General features: G+C 37.8%; 1 protein-coding gene across 7 annotated transcripts in view; it reads right to left on the reverse strand.

Annotated features, from left to right (window-relative positions):
* The window catches only part of UTRN (utrophin), a 487285-nt gene that overhangs the window by 158413 nt on the left and 312256 nt on the right, over positions 1–16616 (reverse strand). The window contains exon 1 of one of the 7 annotated variants that reach the window (XM_019425054.2): positions 3495–3902. The exons of 5 other annotated variants lie outside the window; for them this stretch is intronic. In XM_019425054.2, coding sequence (XP_019280599.2) covers positions 3495–3545 — 51 coding nt within the window. In that variant the 5' untranslated portion in view covers positions 3546–3902. Of the gene's footprint in view, positions 1–3494; positions 3903–16616 lie in introns of those variants that run through there. One more of the 7 variants, XM_019425053.2, reaches the window with a different exon arrangement.

The following is a 16616-nucleotide window of genomic DNA, read 5'->3' on the forward strand; positions in this document are numbered from 1 at the left end:
TATAATCCTGGAGCACCCAAGTCCTCACCTACTGATCTGTCCTATGGCCCAGAAACCTCTCAATTTCTTCCCCAATACACATTTCCCTACATTAACTTCAAACCCATCTTTTAAGTCCCAGTTTAAATATAATTTCTCCAGAAAAGACTTATCTGTTCCTGGAGTAGACTAGGCCTACCTGTTACTCTCATAGCTATCTCCATTTGCCGCATCACACACTGTAGTGAACACTTTGTGTTTAAGGTTTGATTTTCCTCCCACTAAGTCATAAGCTCAAGGAGGGCATGTCTAACCTATTCTCCACTCCATCCATGAACTCAGCCCAGTGCCTGGTACGTACCACACACTTAATAACTATTTACTAACTGTTGAACACATGAATAGACCTTGAAAGTGGAAGTTTGCTGTGTCTTCAAGAACACATTTGTTTTACAACTAAACATTGTGGTGGCGCCTGGGTGGCACAGTCGGTAAGTGCCCGACTGCAGCTCAGGTCATGATCTCAGAGTTCATGGGTTCGAGCCTCGTGTTGGGCTCTGCGCTGACAGCTTGGAGCCTGCTTGGGGCTCCTCCTTCATCACTTGGTTAGATGACAAGGTCCTGCTTTCTGGCAGGCATATCCTGCCACAAGGTCATCCTCCCTTGGAAATAAGTTCCAGTCTCAACCTCCTCTTAAGGACCACTATGGGGTACACATGGTTTCCATCAGGTGGGATCTCCCGATCCTTCGTGAGCTGTCACCTGGAGGGAACAATAGAGAATATCTCCTGCCTTCTGGATTCCCAGGGATGCTCCGCATTGCCTTTTCTGGTTCTAAGAGATTAGGAATGAGTACCAAGTGTAATCTGCCTGTCCTGCCTATGCTAGAAAATCAATCCTGGCACCACCCATTTTGGGACTAGATAACCATATTACAGAACTCAATCATGTGCCAAACACTTGTGTATGAACAGATACACAATATAAATCAAAAAACCACTGAATTTCTCTAAAATTCAAAAACATCAACCAGAATACCCCCTTTCAATTTCACAAACTGCTGCCTTGAAGTTACAGGGAAGGTCTGCAGTCATTTGGAAATTTCAATTATCTGATCAGTCTACAAGTTTTCGGATTAACCATCATTGAAAGACCCACCACATCGCATCTTTGGACCCTAGGGTTCTTAAAGCCTGAAAGGGCTTCAGGAGCATAGCAAAGTTACCTTTTTCCTATGACAACCTAAACCGCAGACTGAAGCATTTCAACTACGGACATGAGAAGCGTGACATCACCACCGAGGTACATATCCTCTCAAGAAGCAGATCCCTAAAACCGAGAAGAAGACAGGACTGGGGGAATGGAGAGTAAAAGAACTATAGAAAGACTGTTATTCTTGTATCGTGTGGCTTTTGCATTACAGCAGTAGGCCCTGATCATTCCCTAAAAATGGCATCATTGCTCTCCGAGCTGGGGGAAGGTAGGTAGTTGTATTTGAGAGGTGTGAGGTAGTGGTACCTTTCCAAAACACCCGTTTTCCTGGCAACGAGTCAACACAGCACAGGCTATATATGAGACAGCTTTTGTGAAAATACACAAAGGATTTTTTTAAATACTTGACTTGGAGAAAAATATACTCACGCATGGCAACTTCCTACAAACGAAATATGGCAAAGAGATTAACTCTCACGTTGGTTTTCATAAAAGCGTTTAACCCAAAAATAAACATATCCGGAGAACTTCAGATTGTGAATGGCGGCAGGATTGTTTCTTTGAATTTGCCTTTGTCTCAAAAAAAAAAAAAAAAAAAAAAAAAAATCCCAAACCAAGGCTTTGATAGGAATAAGCCAGCAGACTTCTTTTACTGTCAATTCAGCTACTAAAATAAGAATAAGAACTAGGCAGATAATAAGGTTTGGGAGTTAAAAGAGGAAATATACTAATATAACCAGAACTTGTAACCTTGCCAATAAAATGGCCAGAAGGCTAAGGCAGGTTACTAACCTCTGGAATCTGACCTAGGCTTTTTAAGACTAACGGCAGCAATTACAATACAAAAGTCCAGCCATTGCCCACAATTACTGCCTCACAGGGGGGTCTAAGTAATGAATTATTCATGCAACATATGCCCTATACCTTTTTAGGAAGAAACAGAGAAATCTATACAAACCAAGCTAACAGACCTCTTTATGGTCATAAAGTTTGTCACCTGCTGTTACCAGCTGCCATAAAAAAGATATTCCCTCCCTCCTCTGCCCCTTTTAAATGGTGAGCAAGTTGACTGGGAACCATCCTTACTCTCAGGAATTTAGGTGCTTAACAACATATTAAAGCAAGAGGTCAAAGTGCGTCCTGTGTTACAATCCTTAGTGCTACAGTCGGGGTGCAGGAGACATGGGGGCAGGGGGAGCATCCAACCAGAAGAAGCTAAATTCTTCTTTCTCCACACTCTTCCCACCACACTGTTTCTATCACCAGGAGGGAAGCAATGACTGCAATTGTTCTGGAAAAGCTTCTAAATTTTTCAAATGACGTGGTTTTATGCCATTTTCCTCTGGCAATTGTAGTTTTGTAAGAAAAAGCCCATTATTCCTTTAATGACTCGATACAGTCTTGCTTATATTTGTACTCGTAAGGAACCGTAGGGTATTCGTGGTGAAAGACACTGAGCACATCTCTAACAACTGATAAATAATTGACTTAAGCACATAGTGAAATTACTTCACTTCTTTCTTTTTCTTTAAAGACTGGAAGTTGAAAGAAGATAAGTGCTTGGCATCCAAAGGCTAAGGAAGGGCAGGAGCCCATGAGCAGCACGTTGAGGTTCTCTGTTTTGTTTAACTATAAATGTAAGGTAGCTTTGGCAGGCTGGGCTCAATCCTAGAGTGTGCCAAGAACTTTCCTATGGAAAAAAGAACTGAGTACAAATTTAATGATCCAAGCGTGAAAGCCCCACAGTGCATGCAAGAGCTCCCCATATAAAACAGACACTCGAAATAAAAAAGGAAAAGTTTAAGATCGGATGGGTCCTTGTCACTGGGAGGCATCTTCTCCCAACTCTCAGAACTGAATCTTCAGAAAGCAGGCTGGGAAAGGCAGTGCTCAGCCAACTGCAAGGAGAGAAACCTGAGGGGTATGGAAAACAGAACCCATGCCTGATGAAGTCAGACTTTGGCATGAAAACCCAGTGTTGTTGCTGGTTTTCTTTTTTTCTTTCCAAAATAACTTTCAATTAAATTACCAGTCGACTTGAGTACAAAGGACCTCTTCTGATGTGGAATTCTAAAATTGACAGGCATCGTGAGAAGCTCTCCTGACCAAAGGAAAGAATTGCTAATTTGCTCTTTAGTTGGAAAAACGTGTAAAAGAGGATATGTCAAATCAAATATGCCTTAGAAATTACATTAAATAATCAAAGAGTCAACAGAATATCTGTCATCTAAATGCAGAGTTTAAGAAAAAAAAACAGACAAGGAAGAAAAAAAGCACATTCATGAAGTCCCCTTTCTGCATACCTTTTCAAATTTTGTCAGCAATTCCCGTAAACTGAAGTTCAAACCAATCATCGTCCAGTAGCCCTTGAAGCCTACATCTTTCCGGCAAACTTCCTTCAGACAACAGCTTTTAACTTCTAAAATCCGTATCTTTTCTGGCTATACTTTAAAATCCTTTGTAAAATCCTTTACAAGCCTTGCCTTTGAGCTATGGTCCATAAGCAGCAGCAGCCTGTGCCGGGACATTTTAGCCACCCCACCGTGGGTCCGTCTTTTCATGGACTTCGGAGTTCGCAAGGAATAGACCTGCCTCTATAATTTCTGGTAGCTGTGTTCCACGAGGCTGGCATGGTCTCCTTTTTCTCTGGGAAGCCCAGGATTCCCTTCTGCTCACCTCACTAATGACCTGCAGCCCACAACTGTTCTCTCCTGGGCCCCAAGCTTAGAGTTTGGTCTCAATTACACACAGCAAAAAGAAGCTATATCCTGGAAACTTGCATGAGAGAAGGCAAAAAAAAAAAAAAAAAAAAAAAAAAAAAAGCCAAGTATTACCAACTTCCTCCATTCAGACTGGTTTCAGAAAGAAAAAGAAAAAAAAAAAGTCCTGAGTAAAGAGCCAGTTTTCAAAGAGCATGACTTATGTAGAGTTCAAACAGCAAGGAGTGTACTCTTGTCTGAAGAAACACCCAAAGAGGGGACAAGAGGCCACCGGCTTGCACTCTCCCAGACACCGCAGCCTGCGTTGCTATGGCAACCACCAAGCTAGTTTCAGTCCATTTCCCTAGGTCAGGCTATGCCTAAGGGATGCTGTCAGTGCAACAGAACTAAGTTGTTTGAAAAGTTGTTCTATCTGTCCGGAGAAAAGTTCCAGCAGCAGATGGAAAGGCCCCCTTCTGCAGACTTTGCGGCAGGGGAGGGCAGCGTCCGTGGGCTTCCCCGCTCCCCTCACCGATCTGACAGCAGTGTGGTAATCCACTTCTCTTTCCAGCAGTTGTTTATTATTTTAATCAGCATCCTCCCTTCCACCACCCCTCACACAGTTTGAAGAGAAGCTCACTCCCACTTCCTGGAGGCCTCCCTTCCCCAAACTGCAGTGCAGTATCTCTCAAGTTGTCTCCGTCCAGAATAGATCGTGGGATCCATATTCCACTTTGGAGCCACCCATGAAAATAAAAGGGGGCGGGCGCAGGAAACCGACACAAACCACCAAACAAAATACGTGTGACCAGTTGTATTGTTTCTAGAAAGGTTTTAACAATAAAGTGATGGGGAAAATACTTTCAGAGGAGCATTTATCTCACTGACACTACCAAAAGTCACTCAGGCTCTTTTCATGTGGAGAATTGGCTTATGTCTGAAATAAAACTGAAGTGAAACTACCCAAAATGGGAGTAAATAACCAGTTACTTTCAATGTTGAATTTTGAGGTTAAATTATTAGTGGCACTCACAGAAACACTTCTGCAAAGTTTTCAGTGTAATTGCTTTAAAGGAAAAGTTCCAAATGATATAGTCTCTGCACAGATATTATGGACATCATTCCAAGGCAAAAATGTGGTTTTGCTTTTGCATTACATACCTATGTAGTATACCAATAAAAGTCTGACAGATATGTCCAGATGAAGCATATTTCTCTGGCTATGCACAGAATTTCATCATAAATATATAATGCTTTTAAAGATGACACAATCACACATGGAATGATGTTAATCTTAATATAACTAAGTTTACGTTTTGCATCAGGGCACAGAGCAAAGAAAAAAAAAAAACCCTGAAATTGGAATATGTTATCTCCTAAAAGCCTATTTGAGTTACTTAAACATCAAAATTGTTAGCAGTCAATCATATGGAGAAAGTGATTCCATTAACAACAGAAAAAAACATCTATCAGGGAACAATATACAATATGGTTATTCTTTTTTGGATTTTCAAACCACTTTTATTTCCATTTCGTTCCCAGCTTATTTTCATATCAGTATTTCAATAGCATATGTTTTACATATGCGGATCTATACAAAATTTAACAAGCTTTTAAAATATTTTCATCATTTATTCATAAAACCAACATGTCTCCAGGGGAAAAATGGCTTTATGAGATTTCTAGCAGAATGCATTTCACCTCAAGGTGCCCAATTCAGATTTATACACACACACCATTAATTTCAGAAACAAGTGTGGCAAACTAATGATTATTCAGAAGTTTATAAGTAAAATTAATCTGTGCAGTTTGTATCCAAAAAAAGAAAAGCATTGACATCAGCATGAAGACTAATCATCAAAATGGAGCAGAAAAACTTATACAGAAACTGACCAGGCTGACCCTGATCTGTGAGGGCTCTGAGGCCACATGCTGAGATCTTTCAGCAGCAACAAATAAACTTTTTACATAAATACAAGACAAAAGGAACCACCAGCACCACCACCACCACAAAAAATAAATAAATAAAGGAGTGAGCGAAAAAGAACAATCTTTCTCAGCTGGGCAAACTTCCAACTACCACCCAGGGTGCTGGATGCTTGTGATCAGAGACACGTGCAAACATGCAAACCCCCATGCACGTATCAGAAGAATGAATTAAATAAAAACTCTGCGGAACAACAGAAAATACCATAGTCTTTCTCTCAAGTAGAGTCTTACATTTAATGGGTTCTTACACCAGAGCAAGAATGATATGTTATTATTAGAACTCCAAATATCCTCTATCCTTAGACAAGGCTAATCTTTATGAGGGAAAAGAAGCATCATCCTGCATATTAGGGAGTTTTCCCCAAAGCATAATAGGTACCTATGTGCTAGAAGAGAAGAAGCCAGGATAAAGAAAGAGGGGAGGAGTAGGTTCCCACCTGGAATTCTAAGGTGGAATTTCCATCAGTCAAGAGTCTCTGTACCAAAGACAAGCTACCCTGATGGTCCATACAAATGCCTGACACCCAGTCTCAGAACTAACATCCTCTGCTCACTTAAATAAGGCTCCTAAATTATAATTATAAAATCTCAAAAACTAAGATATTGATGAACTTAGCTATGATAACACCCTCTTTAGGAGAAAAAGGGGAAAAATACTCAGTGGGTTCATATGGAACCACTCAAAAGAAAAAATTGTTAATTCTTACCGAATTTTAATAATAGGGTAACTATAGTCTCATGTAAACACTGAAAGGTAACTAAAATATTTTTATTGCCATGTAATTGACATTAAAAATGTAAAGTTTTAAAGACAAATTGATCATTTATGTAAAAATCCAAAAATATTCTATAAAATTCAAATAGATAAAATGTAATATATTATTCAAAAGTACTATTCTCTTTGATAACCGAGTGACACATCAGAAGTGAGACTTGTAAAATATAAAAGTTAATTGCTTTTATAACTGTAAACACACTTTACTATGTATTTGTTTGATATCTATAAATAAAAATACTTTCTCAGTTTAAACTCTGTATACAAAATATCATCTTGGTAATACACCTTACATCTCCACTGGCCATTTCTATTTTTACCAAGCACCTCTTTGATACATTGTGTCTTATAATCCTTCAATCATTAAAACAAAAAAACAGAGGCCTCCAATGAAAGCAGTACATCACCAGAGAGACTTAATAAATTGGATAACGAAATTTGAAGTAGTCGACATCTTGCCAGTCTAAACGAGTGTGCAAATAAATTGTGCACTAATCCTCAAGAGGTAGGAGGAACATAATACTGCCAATGCCTGTAACAATCAACACTGAATATGCTAAGATTCTCCCACTGAATAAGCCACGTCTCAAACATGGACAGGCAGTTCCACGAGGAAGCAAAGGTTACAGAACCAGAGAGAAGCACAGGAAAACTCAATAATGGAATCAATAAAATCTAAATCTAAATTACTTAATAAAAACCACATTCCATTGCCAAAGTGAAAAGAGCTACATGTATATATGATTTTGGCCAAAACGTTCAAAGGCTAGGATAATTAAGAAACTTTTTATGTTTAGAAACTATTTCATTTAATTTATTAAAAGATGACTGACTTATTTAGTAATTTCATCAAGGCAATAAGACATTCTTTAGGCTTCGGTCAAAGATAAGCAAAAAAAGCAGTCTAAATGCTTTGCTGAAAAGCAACTTATGTCTTACCCATATAGTAGATCTTAAAGTACTCTTCCTGCTAAACACAGAGTTCAGATTTTTAAAAACTGTAAACTTTTATAAAGCATATTTTCTATGCAAAACCTAACATGTTTCTTTTTACATCGGTCAATATAAAGAAGAAAAAGAAAAAGAAAAGGAAAGAAAAGAAAAAAAAAAACGCTTCTTGGGAACCTCCAAAGTGAAGCATATGGAGGTCAGTAGGTGATTACAAATAAATCAGTACATCATGGCTTCATTCAAAACGAAGAGCTTCGGGCATGGATAGAAAAAATGTACTTATTATAAGCCCCTTCGGACTTGGAGAAAGATCCAGATTATAACACCTTTGAAAAGAATATACACAATTCTCCTTTTCCTAACCCTTCTAACTCAGGGCTTAAAATTCAAAAATAAGATAGCTTCAGGACCCTAATCATGATCTGAGATTTCAAGTCATTCATTGTCTGCTGCTGCTGTTGCTCTATTAAGAGGAGTCCTCAATGCGTTACAGCTCTCTAGTTAACATCAGCCAACAACCAACTCTGTCAGCTGGGAGCCATTTAAAGTAATATACAGCCCCAAAGGGCAGAAGGTTCAATCTAAAATGGAGGCCTGAGCCCCCCTGATGAAAGGCGGAACTTTCCTTTTATCCCAGAAAGTTCAGGCAATATGCTTTGTACACAAAGATTGTTTTTAACCTTCATCTCTTCAGTAATGTCGTCTATTCTGATAATTATACAGGGGGCAGTCGGGAAATAAAAATTATACTTCATAAGAAAAAGATCCAGTACTTTTCCCCCCATAACCTGCAGCCAGAAGAGTCTACAAGACATTTTGAAAGGCACAAAGAGCTTTTTCTGTTTAAGAGGAGTGGATGGGTAGGATAGGGGTTGAGGGAGAGAAATGGCAGCTGATCTGCTTCCGAATTAGCCAACCAGGTGCAGGGGTCAGCCTGTAGCAACCTTCTAAATATTTAATGATTCAGAGAGCACTTTATTAGGTGACTAAAAATAATGCCAAGCCAAGTCAATGTTTCAAAACCATATCCTTCCTAAAATACACGCAGCATCAGACAAGAGTGAAACCATCCCAGGCAACCACGCCTCCTAATTCCAGATGTCTATTGACCGCCTGTGGGACATGAAACTAAATCACAAAGGGCTTTGGAGAAAGTTCTTATAGGTTTTCTAAAGGCTTTTCTAATTTTCTTCAGCTATCCGGATTTAGAAAATTCAAGCCAAAAATAAAATACAGATTTTAATAATAACAATGAACATGTTAAGATAAATCAACACTGTAGGTACCGTTTGTACTCCCAAGTAAAAAACTGATACTTTTCTCAGGAGGGCATTGTTCCTATAATGTGGATATGTATTGAAGGAACCCAGAGGAAGTTCAAACTGCCCTAGCGAGACCAGCTGCGCTTCTGGGTATGACACTAAGCATCAGAAAAGCCTGCAGGCCAGTCCATTCAGAGCATAGTTCTGCTTCAACTCTGGCCCATGCTCCTGCCATCTTCCTGTTGAGCATCCATTTTGGAATTCTCTGCACAATGACACTGCAAACTTTGACTCACTCATCATGATTCAGATTCAGTAGTCTCACCAATAACCAGTCAACAGCCACTCCTATACTTACAAGTATGGCTCTTCCAAAAGACAAAGACAACCATTCTGTTTGTTGTCCTGAATATCTTTAGTTATATTTACTTTTGATAACTTTATTTCTCTTCCTTCATATGTTTACTCTGAACAATGAGTTTCTACACTGTCTTTTTTATTCCCCCACAAGTGTTCAATAAAGCACTGTATAGACGGCGAGCTCAGAGACAGGGAGCCCAGACAATGTATTATGCAGCTCATAATGAAATCAATAGGCAGATCACAGAATGAAGAATTCCTATGTTTGATAGAATTAAGCTTAAGCCATTACATTTCCTGGAGATTATTAGAAGCAGCAGAAGTGACTTTTAAAAATCTGCCAAGTGGGGGGTGGGGGATAAGTTAGCAATATTCACCAAACATTAAAATGTATATAACTTCTGAATCAGAAATTCTGCCCTTAGGAATCTAATTTGTAAACAGGCATACAGACATATGTACAGGGATGCTCAGTAAGTCCTGAGATAGCAAAAAGCTGAAAACAATCTAAATGTCCATCAATAGACAACTGTGTAAATAAATTTTGGCAGATTTCTCACAATGTAATGCTGTGCCACAGTGGAAAAGAGGGAGATGGTTCTATGTGCTGATAATAAATAATCTCTATTGTATATGTACGTATACAGGCTATGTATGTATATGCCAAAAGGGGGGGATTGACACAGTTATGCAAAGGTACAATATATGAAATACAGATATTTCTGGACAGACATATATTAAGATACCAATGACAGTTACCTCTGAGAGAGAGGCTGGAGATCTAAGTGTCTTTTACAGTGTGTGAAAATTTTACCATAAGCACATGATACTTTTTCCACCCAAGATTAAATCAATAAATAGATGGGAAATTCCCAACTAAAACACATTTGTCTTTCTGGGTGGATATGTATTATTTTTCATGGTGGCATAATTAGATTTGAAGGTAAATGCCACCACAGACCATCATTTTTGCCTTTGAAAGTTTCAGAAGTTTTGAGGGACCAGATGGTCTGACATTCTAGCAAATCAGCCCTCAATAGAAATAAGCCTTCAACAGCAGTGGGCTGGTCAATGGTAAACTTTTCTAAAGGAGAGACAAAGCCTTTTTGTTCTCGTAAGTTACTCAATAACTTGTAACTCCAGCTCACTTAAATAATAACTGTGTTTCTAAATAGGAGGTATGTAATTCAAACGGTTCTCTTTCCAAGGAAACCAGTATCTATCTCTATTATCTAATACTTGCTCTTTTATGGTATATAATTTTTTGGAATGTTTATAAAGTCAGTTGATATGTACCCACAAAAGAATATCTAGCCTGTTTTGTTCAAGGCAACTGAAGCATCATTTCATCTTTCAAGTTGAATCCAACGGAGGGGACTGGCGGAGTGAGAGCCAGGTTTACCACTGGCTAAGGAGACGGTGCAGTACAATTGGCAATTTTGTTCATGGAGCTCAGTGACAGTAGCTAGAGAGAAAATACTATGAACCCAGCCCGGCTTCTCATGTCTGGAGAAGGTATGTTTGATGTGTTATGAAGGTTACTCTGACAAAATACTAAAGGAAATGTACCACTCCAGGTGAAAGACACTGTCGGCCATCACACACTGAGGTCTGGCACAATCTTGTTTAGGACTAGATCAAGGCGGGGGGGGGGGGGGGGTATATTCTCCAGCTCTACTTTAAATTTGCCAAACCAAGGAATTTAAAGCAATTTAAATACAGAATTTGATCTGGCTGGTGTTTTATCTTTAAACTAAAAATACAGGATGATTGTAATGTAACAGAGCCTTTAAAAGCACAACACAAAATCTATTTATGCTTTTAGGATGAGTACTGACATCAAAATTGTAACCTTGGGAAGCTAAACAAATACCCAAGTGATGTTGCTATTGCGCAAATATTTTAAAATATTACTTCAGATACGCCTTTATAATTAATGAGATCCATACAATAAAATCAACATCACTTTTCAATTAGACTTCTTTTACCAAACTTATAACACCCATCTTGATCATCAGACTTACTGATCACTAGAAAGACTGTTGCTAATGTGCAAAAACCAAGTATACATTCACAAGTTTCAAGTCTACCATTAATTAGTAGATTCAAAACATGATGTTATTAAGGATGTTACGAAGACGACATAACACTGTTAAATATCTTGTTGCTACAAGATATTTTTAGGAATTTCAATACTCTTGGACTCATCATACCCCCTCTCTGTGCCTACTCCCAGAGACATTGGTTGCTCCTTTTTAGCTGTGGCATAATTTTTTAATTTTAGAGAAAGAGAGTGCATGAGTGGGGGGGGGGGGAGAGAGAGAGAGGGAATGATAATATGAAACTACATTATAGCCTAAGGAGATTTGCACTTTTTGGTCTTTCTCTTTGCAATGACCTGAGCCTCCAACCTTCTCTCTTGTCTCCAGCCCTCAGGCACACACATTCATACTTCATCTCCCTGGACACTGAAAGAGAGAGAGAGAGGGAGAGAATCTCAAGCTGGCACCACGTTCAGTGCACAGCAGGATGTGGGGCTCAATCCCATGACCCCTAGCATCATGACCTGAGCCGAAATCAAGAGTTAGATGCTCAAAGGACTCAGCAACCCAGGTGGCCCTGGATGTGGCATATTTTTTATATGCCTCTTAACTACCTTTCAGTCAACACTATATACTCTTACAGAAATGATTATGGTTAAAATGACAAGAACTTATATCATTAGAACATAATTTTCTCATTAGAAATTATTAATTAGATCATACTATTATTATAATAGTCTGAAAAGCAATATAGAACCATTTTAATAATATGAGAAAGTAATAATGTTGCATATGAACGAGATTACTTATTTGTATTATTACATCCCAGCCCTACTATATCTTTCATGGCATATATAAGAAGCAATAACACTCTTAGAGTCAAGACACCCGGGTTGTAATTTGATCTGTAACTATCTAGCTGCTTGATCCAGAAAAAGACATTTGAACCCTTGTCTGGACTTAGATTTTTCTTTGTAAAATGATCCTCTGACACCTCAGCAAACACTCAAATACTCTTATCAACAAAGATATTCACGAGTACTATACAGTTGGCTGGTCATTAGTTTCAACAAAAATGCACTCATAGCTGGATCATTTTAATTACAGCACAATTGAGACTAATATAATTCTATGCATTACCAGGAATATTTTCATATATCCCCCCAAATTAATAAAAATTCTGAAAAATATATTACAATGGATTATTTTGAGAAGCATATGTATGCCCTCTTAGTATTCCTGTATATATGTCACCAAAATGTTCATAACTTAAGTGTTAGGGCACCTGAGTAGTTCAGTCAGTTGAGCATCTGACTCTTGATTTTGGCTTGGGTCATGATCCCAGGGTTGTGGGACCAAGCCCCATGTCAGGATCCATGCTCAGTGTGGAGTCTGCTTGGGATTCTCTCTCTTACTCCTCTCTCTCTCTCTCTCTCTCTCTCTCTCTCTCTCTCACCCTCTGTCCCTCTCCCCCACTCACTCTCTCTAAAGTAAAAAAAAAATCATAACTTAAGTGTTAACATTGGCTATTATTAGCAACAAAAGCATAAAAACATATATATATATATAAATTATAAAATAGTTCAACAATGATCACTAATTATTAAAAAAGCACTAGTAAGTAATAAAATATCCATCACATTAGTGAAGTGGTTCCTGAAATAGCAATACTTCTTCCATTTTGCTCACTGACGTATCCCCAGATGTAGCCCTATGTCCCCGACACATAGTAGACAATCAAAGAGTAGTTGTTGGATTCCTGAATCAATACCATACGATCTCTACATAAACTCGTAAAATGTTGAAACTTCACACAATATGGAAACACCAATACACTTCAGTGATAACTGTTTAAGTATCAAAATGTCTTAATATTGTTTGATACCCTCTTCCTACAGTTTTCTCACCTCCCAACAGAAGTGATTCAAGCCACCCCTCCTGATGCTCCCTCTCCTCAATTCTCTCCTGTTTCCAATTAGCATGACAAACCAAACTAAATTCTCTTCAAAACCTACTGTAATCACAAGGTCACTTATTTTGTCTCACTCTCCACTGCTTCAGCTATAAACTAGTACAACAACAGCTGATTTCAAATGTAAATTAGCTATGACTTTTTAGAACATTTATACAATACCTGTCAAACTGTGTTTGGTCCACTGAAAGCATGCAATAATAATAAAATAAAAAGCTCATTCCCTGCTTACAGCCTTAAAATCCCAAAGTTCTTGATAACTACCATATCAGCCTACTACCTTTCTTTTCTTTTTTTTTTTAACATTTATTTTTGAGAGAAAGAGAGGGAGAGACAGAGTGCAAGCGGGGTAGGGTCAGAGAGACATAGAGAGAGGTAGGCACAGAATCTGAAGCAGGCTCCAGGCTCCGAGCTGTCAGCACAGGGCCCGATGTGGGGCTTGAACTCACAAACTGTGAGATCATGACCTGAGCCAAAGTCACACGCCCAACTGACTGAGCCACCCAGGTGCCCCCCTACTACCTTTCTTTAATGTTCCCCACATCCCAAGCCAAAACTATCTAAACTGTAATATAGTGCTGTCTAATAGAACTTTCTGTGATGAGGGAAATGTTCTCTATCCTTGATGCCCAATAAAGTAGCATGGCTATTGAATACTTGAAATGTGGCTAATGTGACTGAGGAACTAAATTTTGATTTTGTTTCATTTTAACTAATTTTCATTTAAATGTAGACAGTCACATATGGCTAGTGGCCTTGCTATCCAATCCACGCACAGTTTCTTCACAATATTCTCAAGAATATGCTTTTCTAACTTTCTCCAATATACACTCTACTTTTTCTCCACTAATAGGATTCTCTTCTCTTAAACAATAGCCTCCCTTTTTCTACTCATTGAAATTTTATCCATCCATCGAGGTCTAATTCAATTTCCACCTTCTACTCAAAGACTTGTACCATAGCTTTAATTGAACAATTTCCTATCCAATATTGTCCATCTTTATCATGCTGTACTGTTACCCTGTACTTTTCTTACATATTGCCTTGCTTTGCTTCCAGGTTGTTTTGTCAATGTGTTTTATCTTCCCTCTAACCCCAATAAGGTATAAGTTCTTTGCTAGAAAGAGAAAACAAGTTAAATTTATTTATCCCTCAAATAACGTATAGAATGCTAAACATACAATCATTGTTCAACAGTTTGTAATTAACAGGAATAAAACAATTAGAATGAATTTAAATTTTTACATTCTTATTGTGATTTTACAATTGAAGAGAAAGCCATGATCTTGGCAGACACGTAGATTTACAAAGTTACCAAAGTAGTTAATCTAATTCAATCTTCAAGTAAAAAATTCTAGGGATTATTTTAATCTTTCCATTTTCTGAAAGGATCCCAAGTTACTCTAAAGATTTTGCACTTTTCCTACTCATAAATTTCTCCACAGAGAGGTTTCAGTCCTTCTTTTGTAAACCACTCAAGCTTAACTTCTTGACAAAAAGTTAATATGACTGTATTTTTTAAAAGTCATACTTTAAATTTTAAAAGAGAGTGCTGCCCTCTTGTGAAATGAGGTAGAAGGTTTATCTTTTCATGGACAGTTGAGTAAATTTTGCAAAGGTATTAAAGGTTAAATTTTAACATCGAAACAAAAGAGTGTATCTCAAAGTTGTATCGATTTCCCGAGGTCTCTCCCATCTCATCTTGGTTAATTTTCCACCCAAATGAGGGATGGAACATCAGGTTGAACTGCTCACAAGTGTACTATAACTAAAAAATAATGAATGACTGGAATACCTTCACTGTGACAGGAATGAAAGAGTGCAGTTTGTAAATATTGTGTTACTGAGGGGGCAGTGGGAGAGCCAGTGACAGAGAAGATGAGTCAATGACAACATGGAAGGTTCTGAGTCGACTCATTAACCCTGGGCAAGAGTTTAATCTGTCTTCAATTTACTTATTTACATATGAAGTATTTTAATAATACCGCAAACTGTATAGATCTGTGTTGAGATTAAGTGAAATAGTAGAGGTAAAATAGCATAGTCCTTGTCATATGATAAATGCTTATTAAAGACTGTTGAACCAACAGTAATAATATTACCAAAAAATTACATTCATAACAGGCATTTAAACAATAAAGCCTCTCAGAGAGTCTAACAATTGCAATATATGCCATCTTTTATTGGGGCAGTTATGATATGGCTCAAGTACTAGGTGCCATAAAAAGACATAAAAGTATTACTCCAAAGGAGCTCACATTCTGAGCTATCCATGAAATACCTGGAAAAGCATTCCCTAATTTCATGAAGAACAAGTATGAGTAGGTTCACAAATTCACAGAAATGATGGCTCTAAAACCTATGGGCTTTAAGGATCCAGTTAAACACGTCAGTTTACTTGAATGACACATAATAGATCATCTCAATTCTAAAGTACCAAGAACTAGAGAGGAGAAAGAAAAATTGCTGTCAATTCCATAGGGTTTCCTTTTTTCTATAGAATGAGCTTCTTAGAATGAGATTTTGCTTCCTCTCCTATCCTCTCCTCTGGGCCTGGGATAGAAAGATTGTAAGACTTTAGCTGGACAGAGTATAGTAAGAGTAGACTAAACCATCTTGACCCTTTCTCCAACATTAGCAAACATGAATAACTCACAAACCAGTTTTCATTTACCCACCACATTGGGACACACATGAAAATAGTTACCATTTACATAGCAATATTAGGAACAGGTGTGCCCATAAAAGAACACGTTTAAAATTTAGAGCATTCTTTGATTTGATGGTCAGCACTCTAAGGGAGCTGTATATTTAAAGTAATCTTCAGGAAATTCTTTTGTAATGTAGATCTTTTGTCAAATTAAAAGCCATCCCCTGATATATCTGTGTTAGCAGTTTGAATTTTTATGCATGAGAGGTTTTCTTAACTTGGGAAAACATTCCATTTCTTGATTGGTATTAGGATAGAGAATAAAGGAGTGTCTGGATAATGAGGTGAAAAAGTGCCTTAAGGAAGAGTATGGGTCTAATATTTACTAATATAATACATTTTTGGTACAGCTTCCTTAAAAAAATCCCTTTTTAAAACAGCCTATAAAAAATAAAGAAATGACAATTATTCTGTTCTATTATTCTAATTAGTTGCGTCTCTGTTCAAATAGCATTCAGCCACAGAGGAACCTTGTAACATTTTGGTGAGCTAATTGAGAAAATCTCCAATTAAATGTTAAGGAAAGAACATTAACATGCACATGATTTATAACATTTTAAATTAAATAATGCTTTGATTGTTTATAAGGCTGGACTTTCAGCAAAGGAAATGGTGATTCATCATATTCCTAAGGGATAATGCTTCTAAGAAGTAAATAAAGGTTA

This window comes from Panthera pardus, unplaced genomic scaffold (genome assembly GCF_024362965.1).
Source record: "Panthera pardus isolate Hobbes unplaced genomic scaffold, ASM2436296v1 HiC_scaffold_17, whole genome shotgun sequence".
NCBI classification, from domain to species: Eukaryota; Metazoa; Chordata; class Mammalia; order Carnivora; family Felidae; genus Panthera; species Panthera pardus.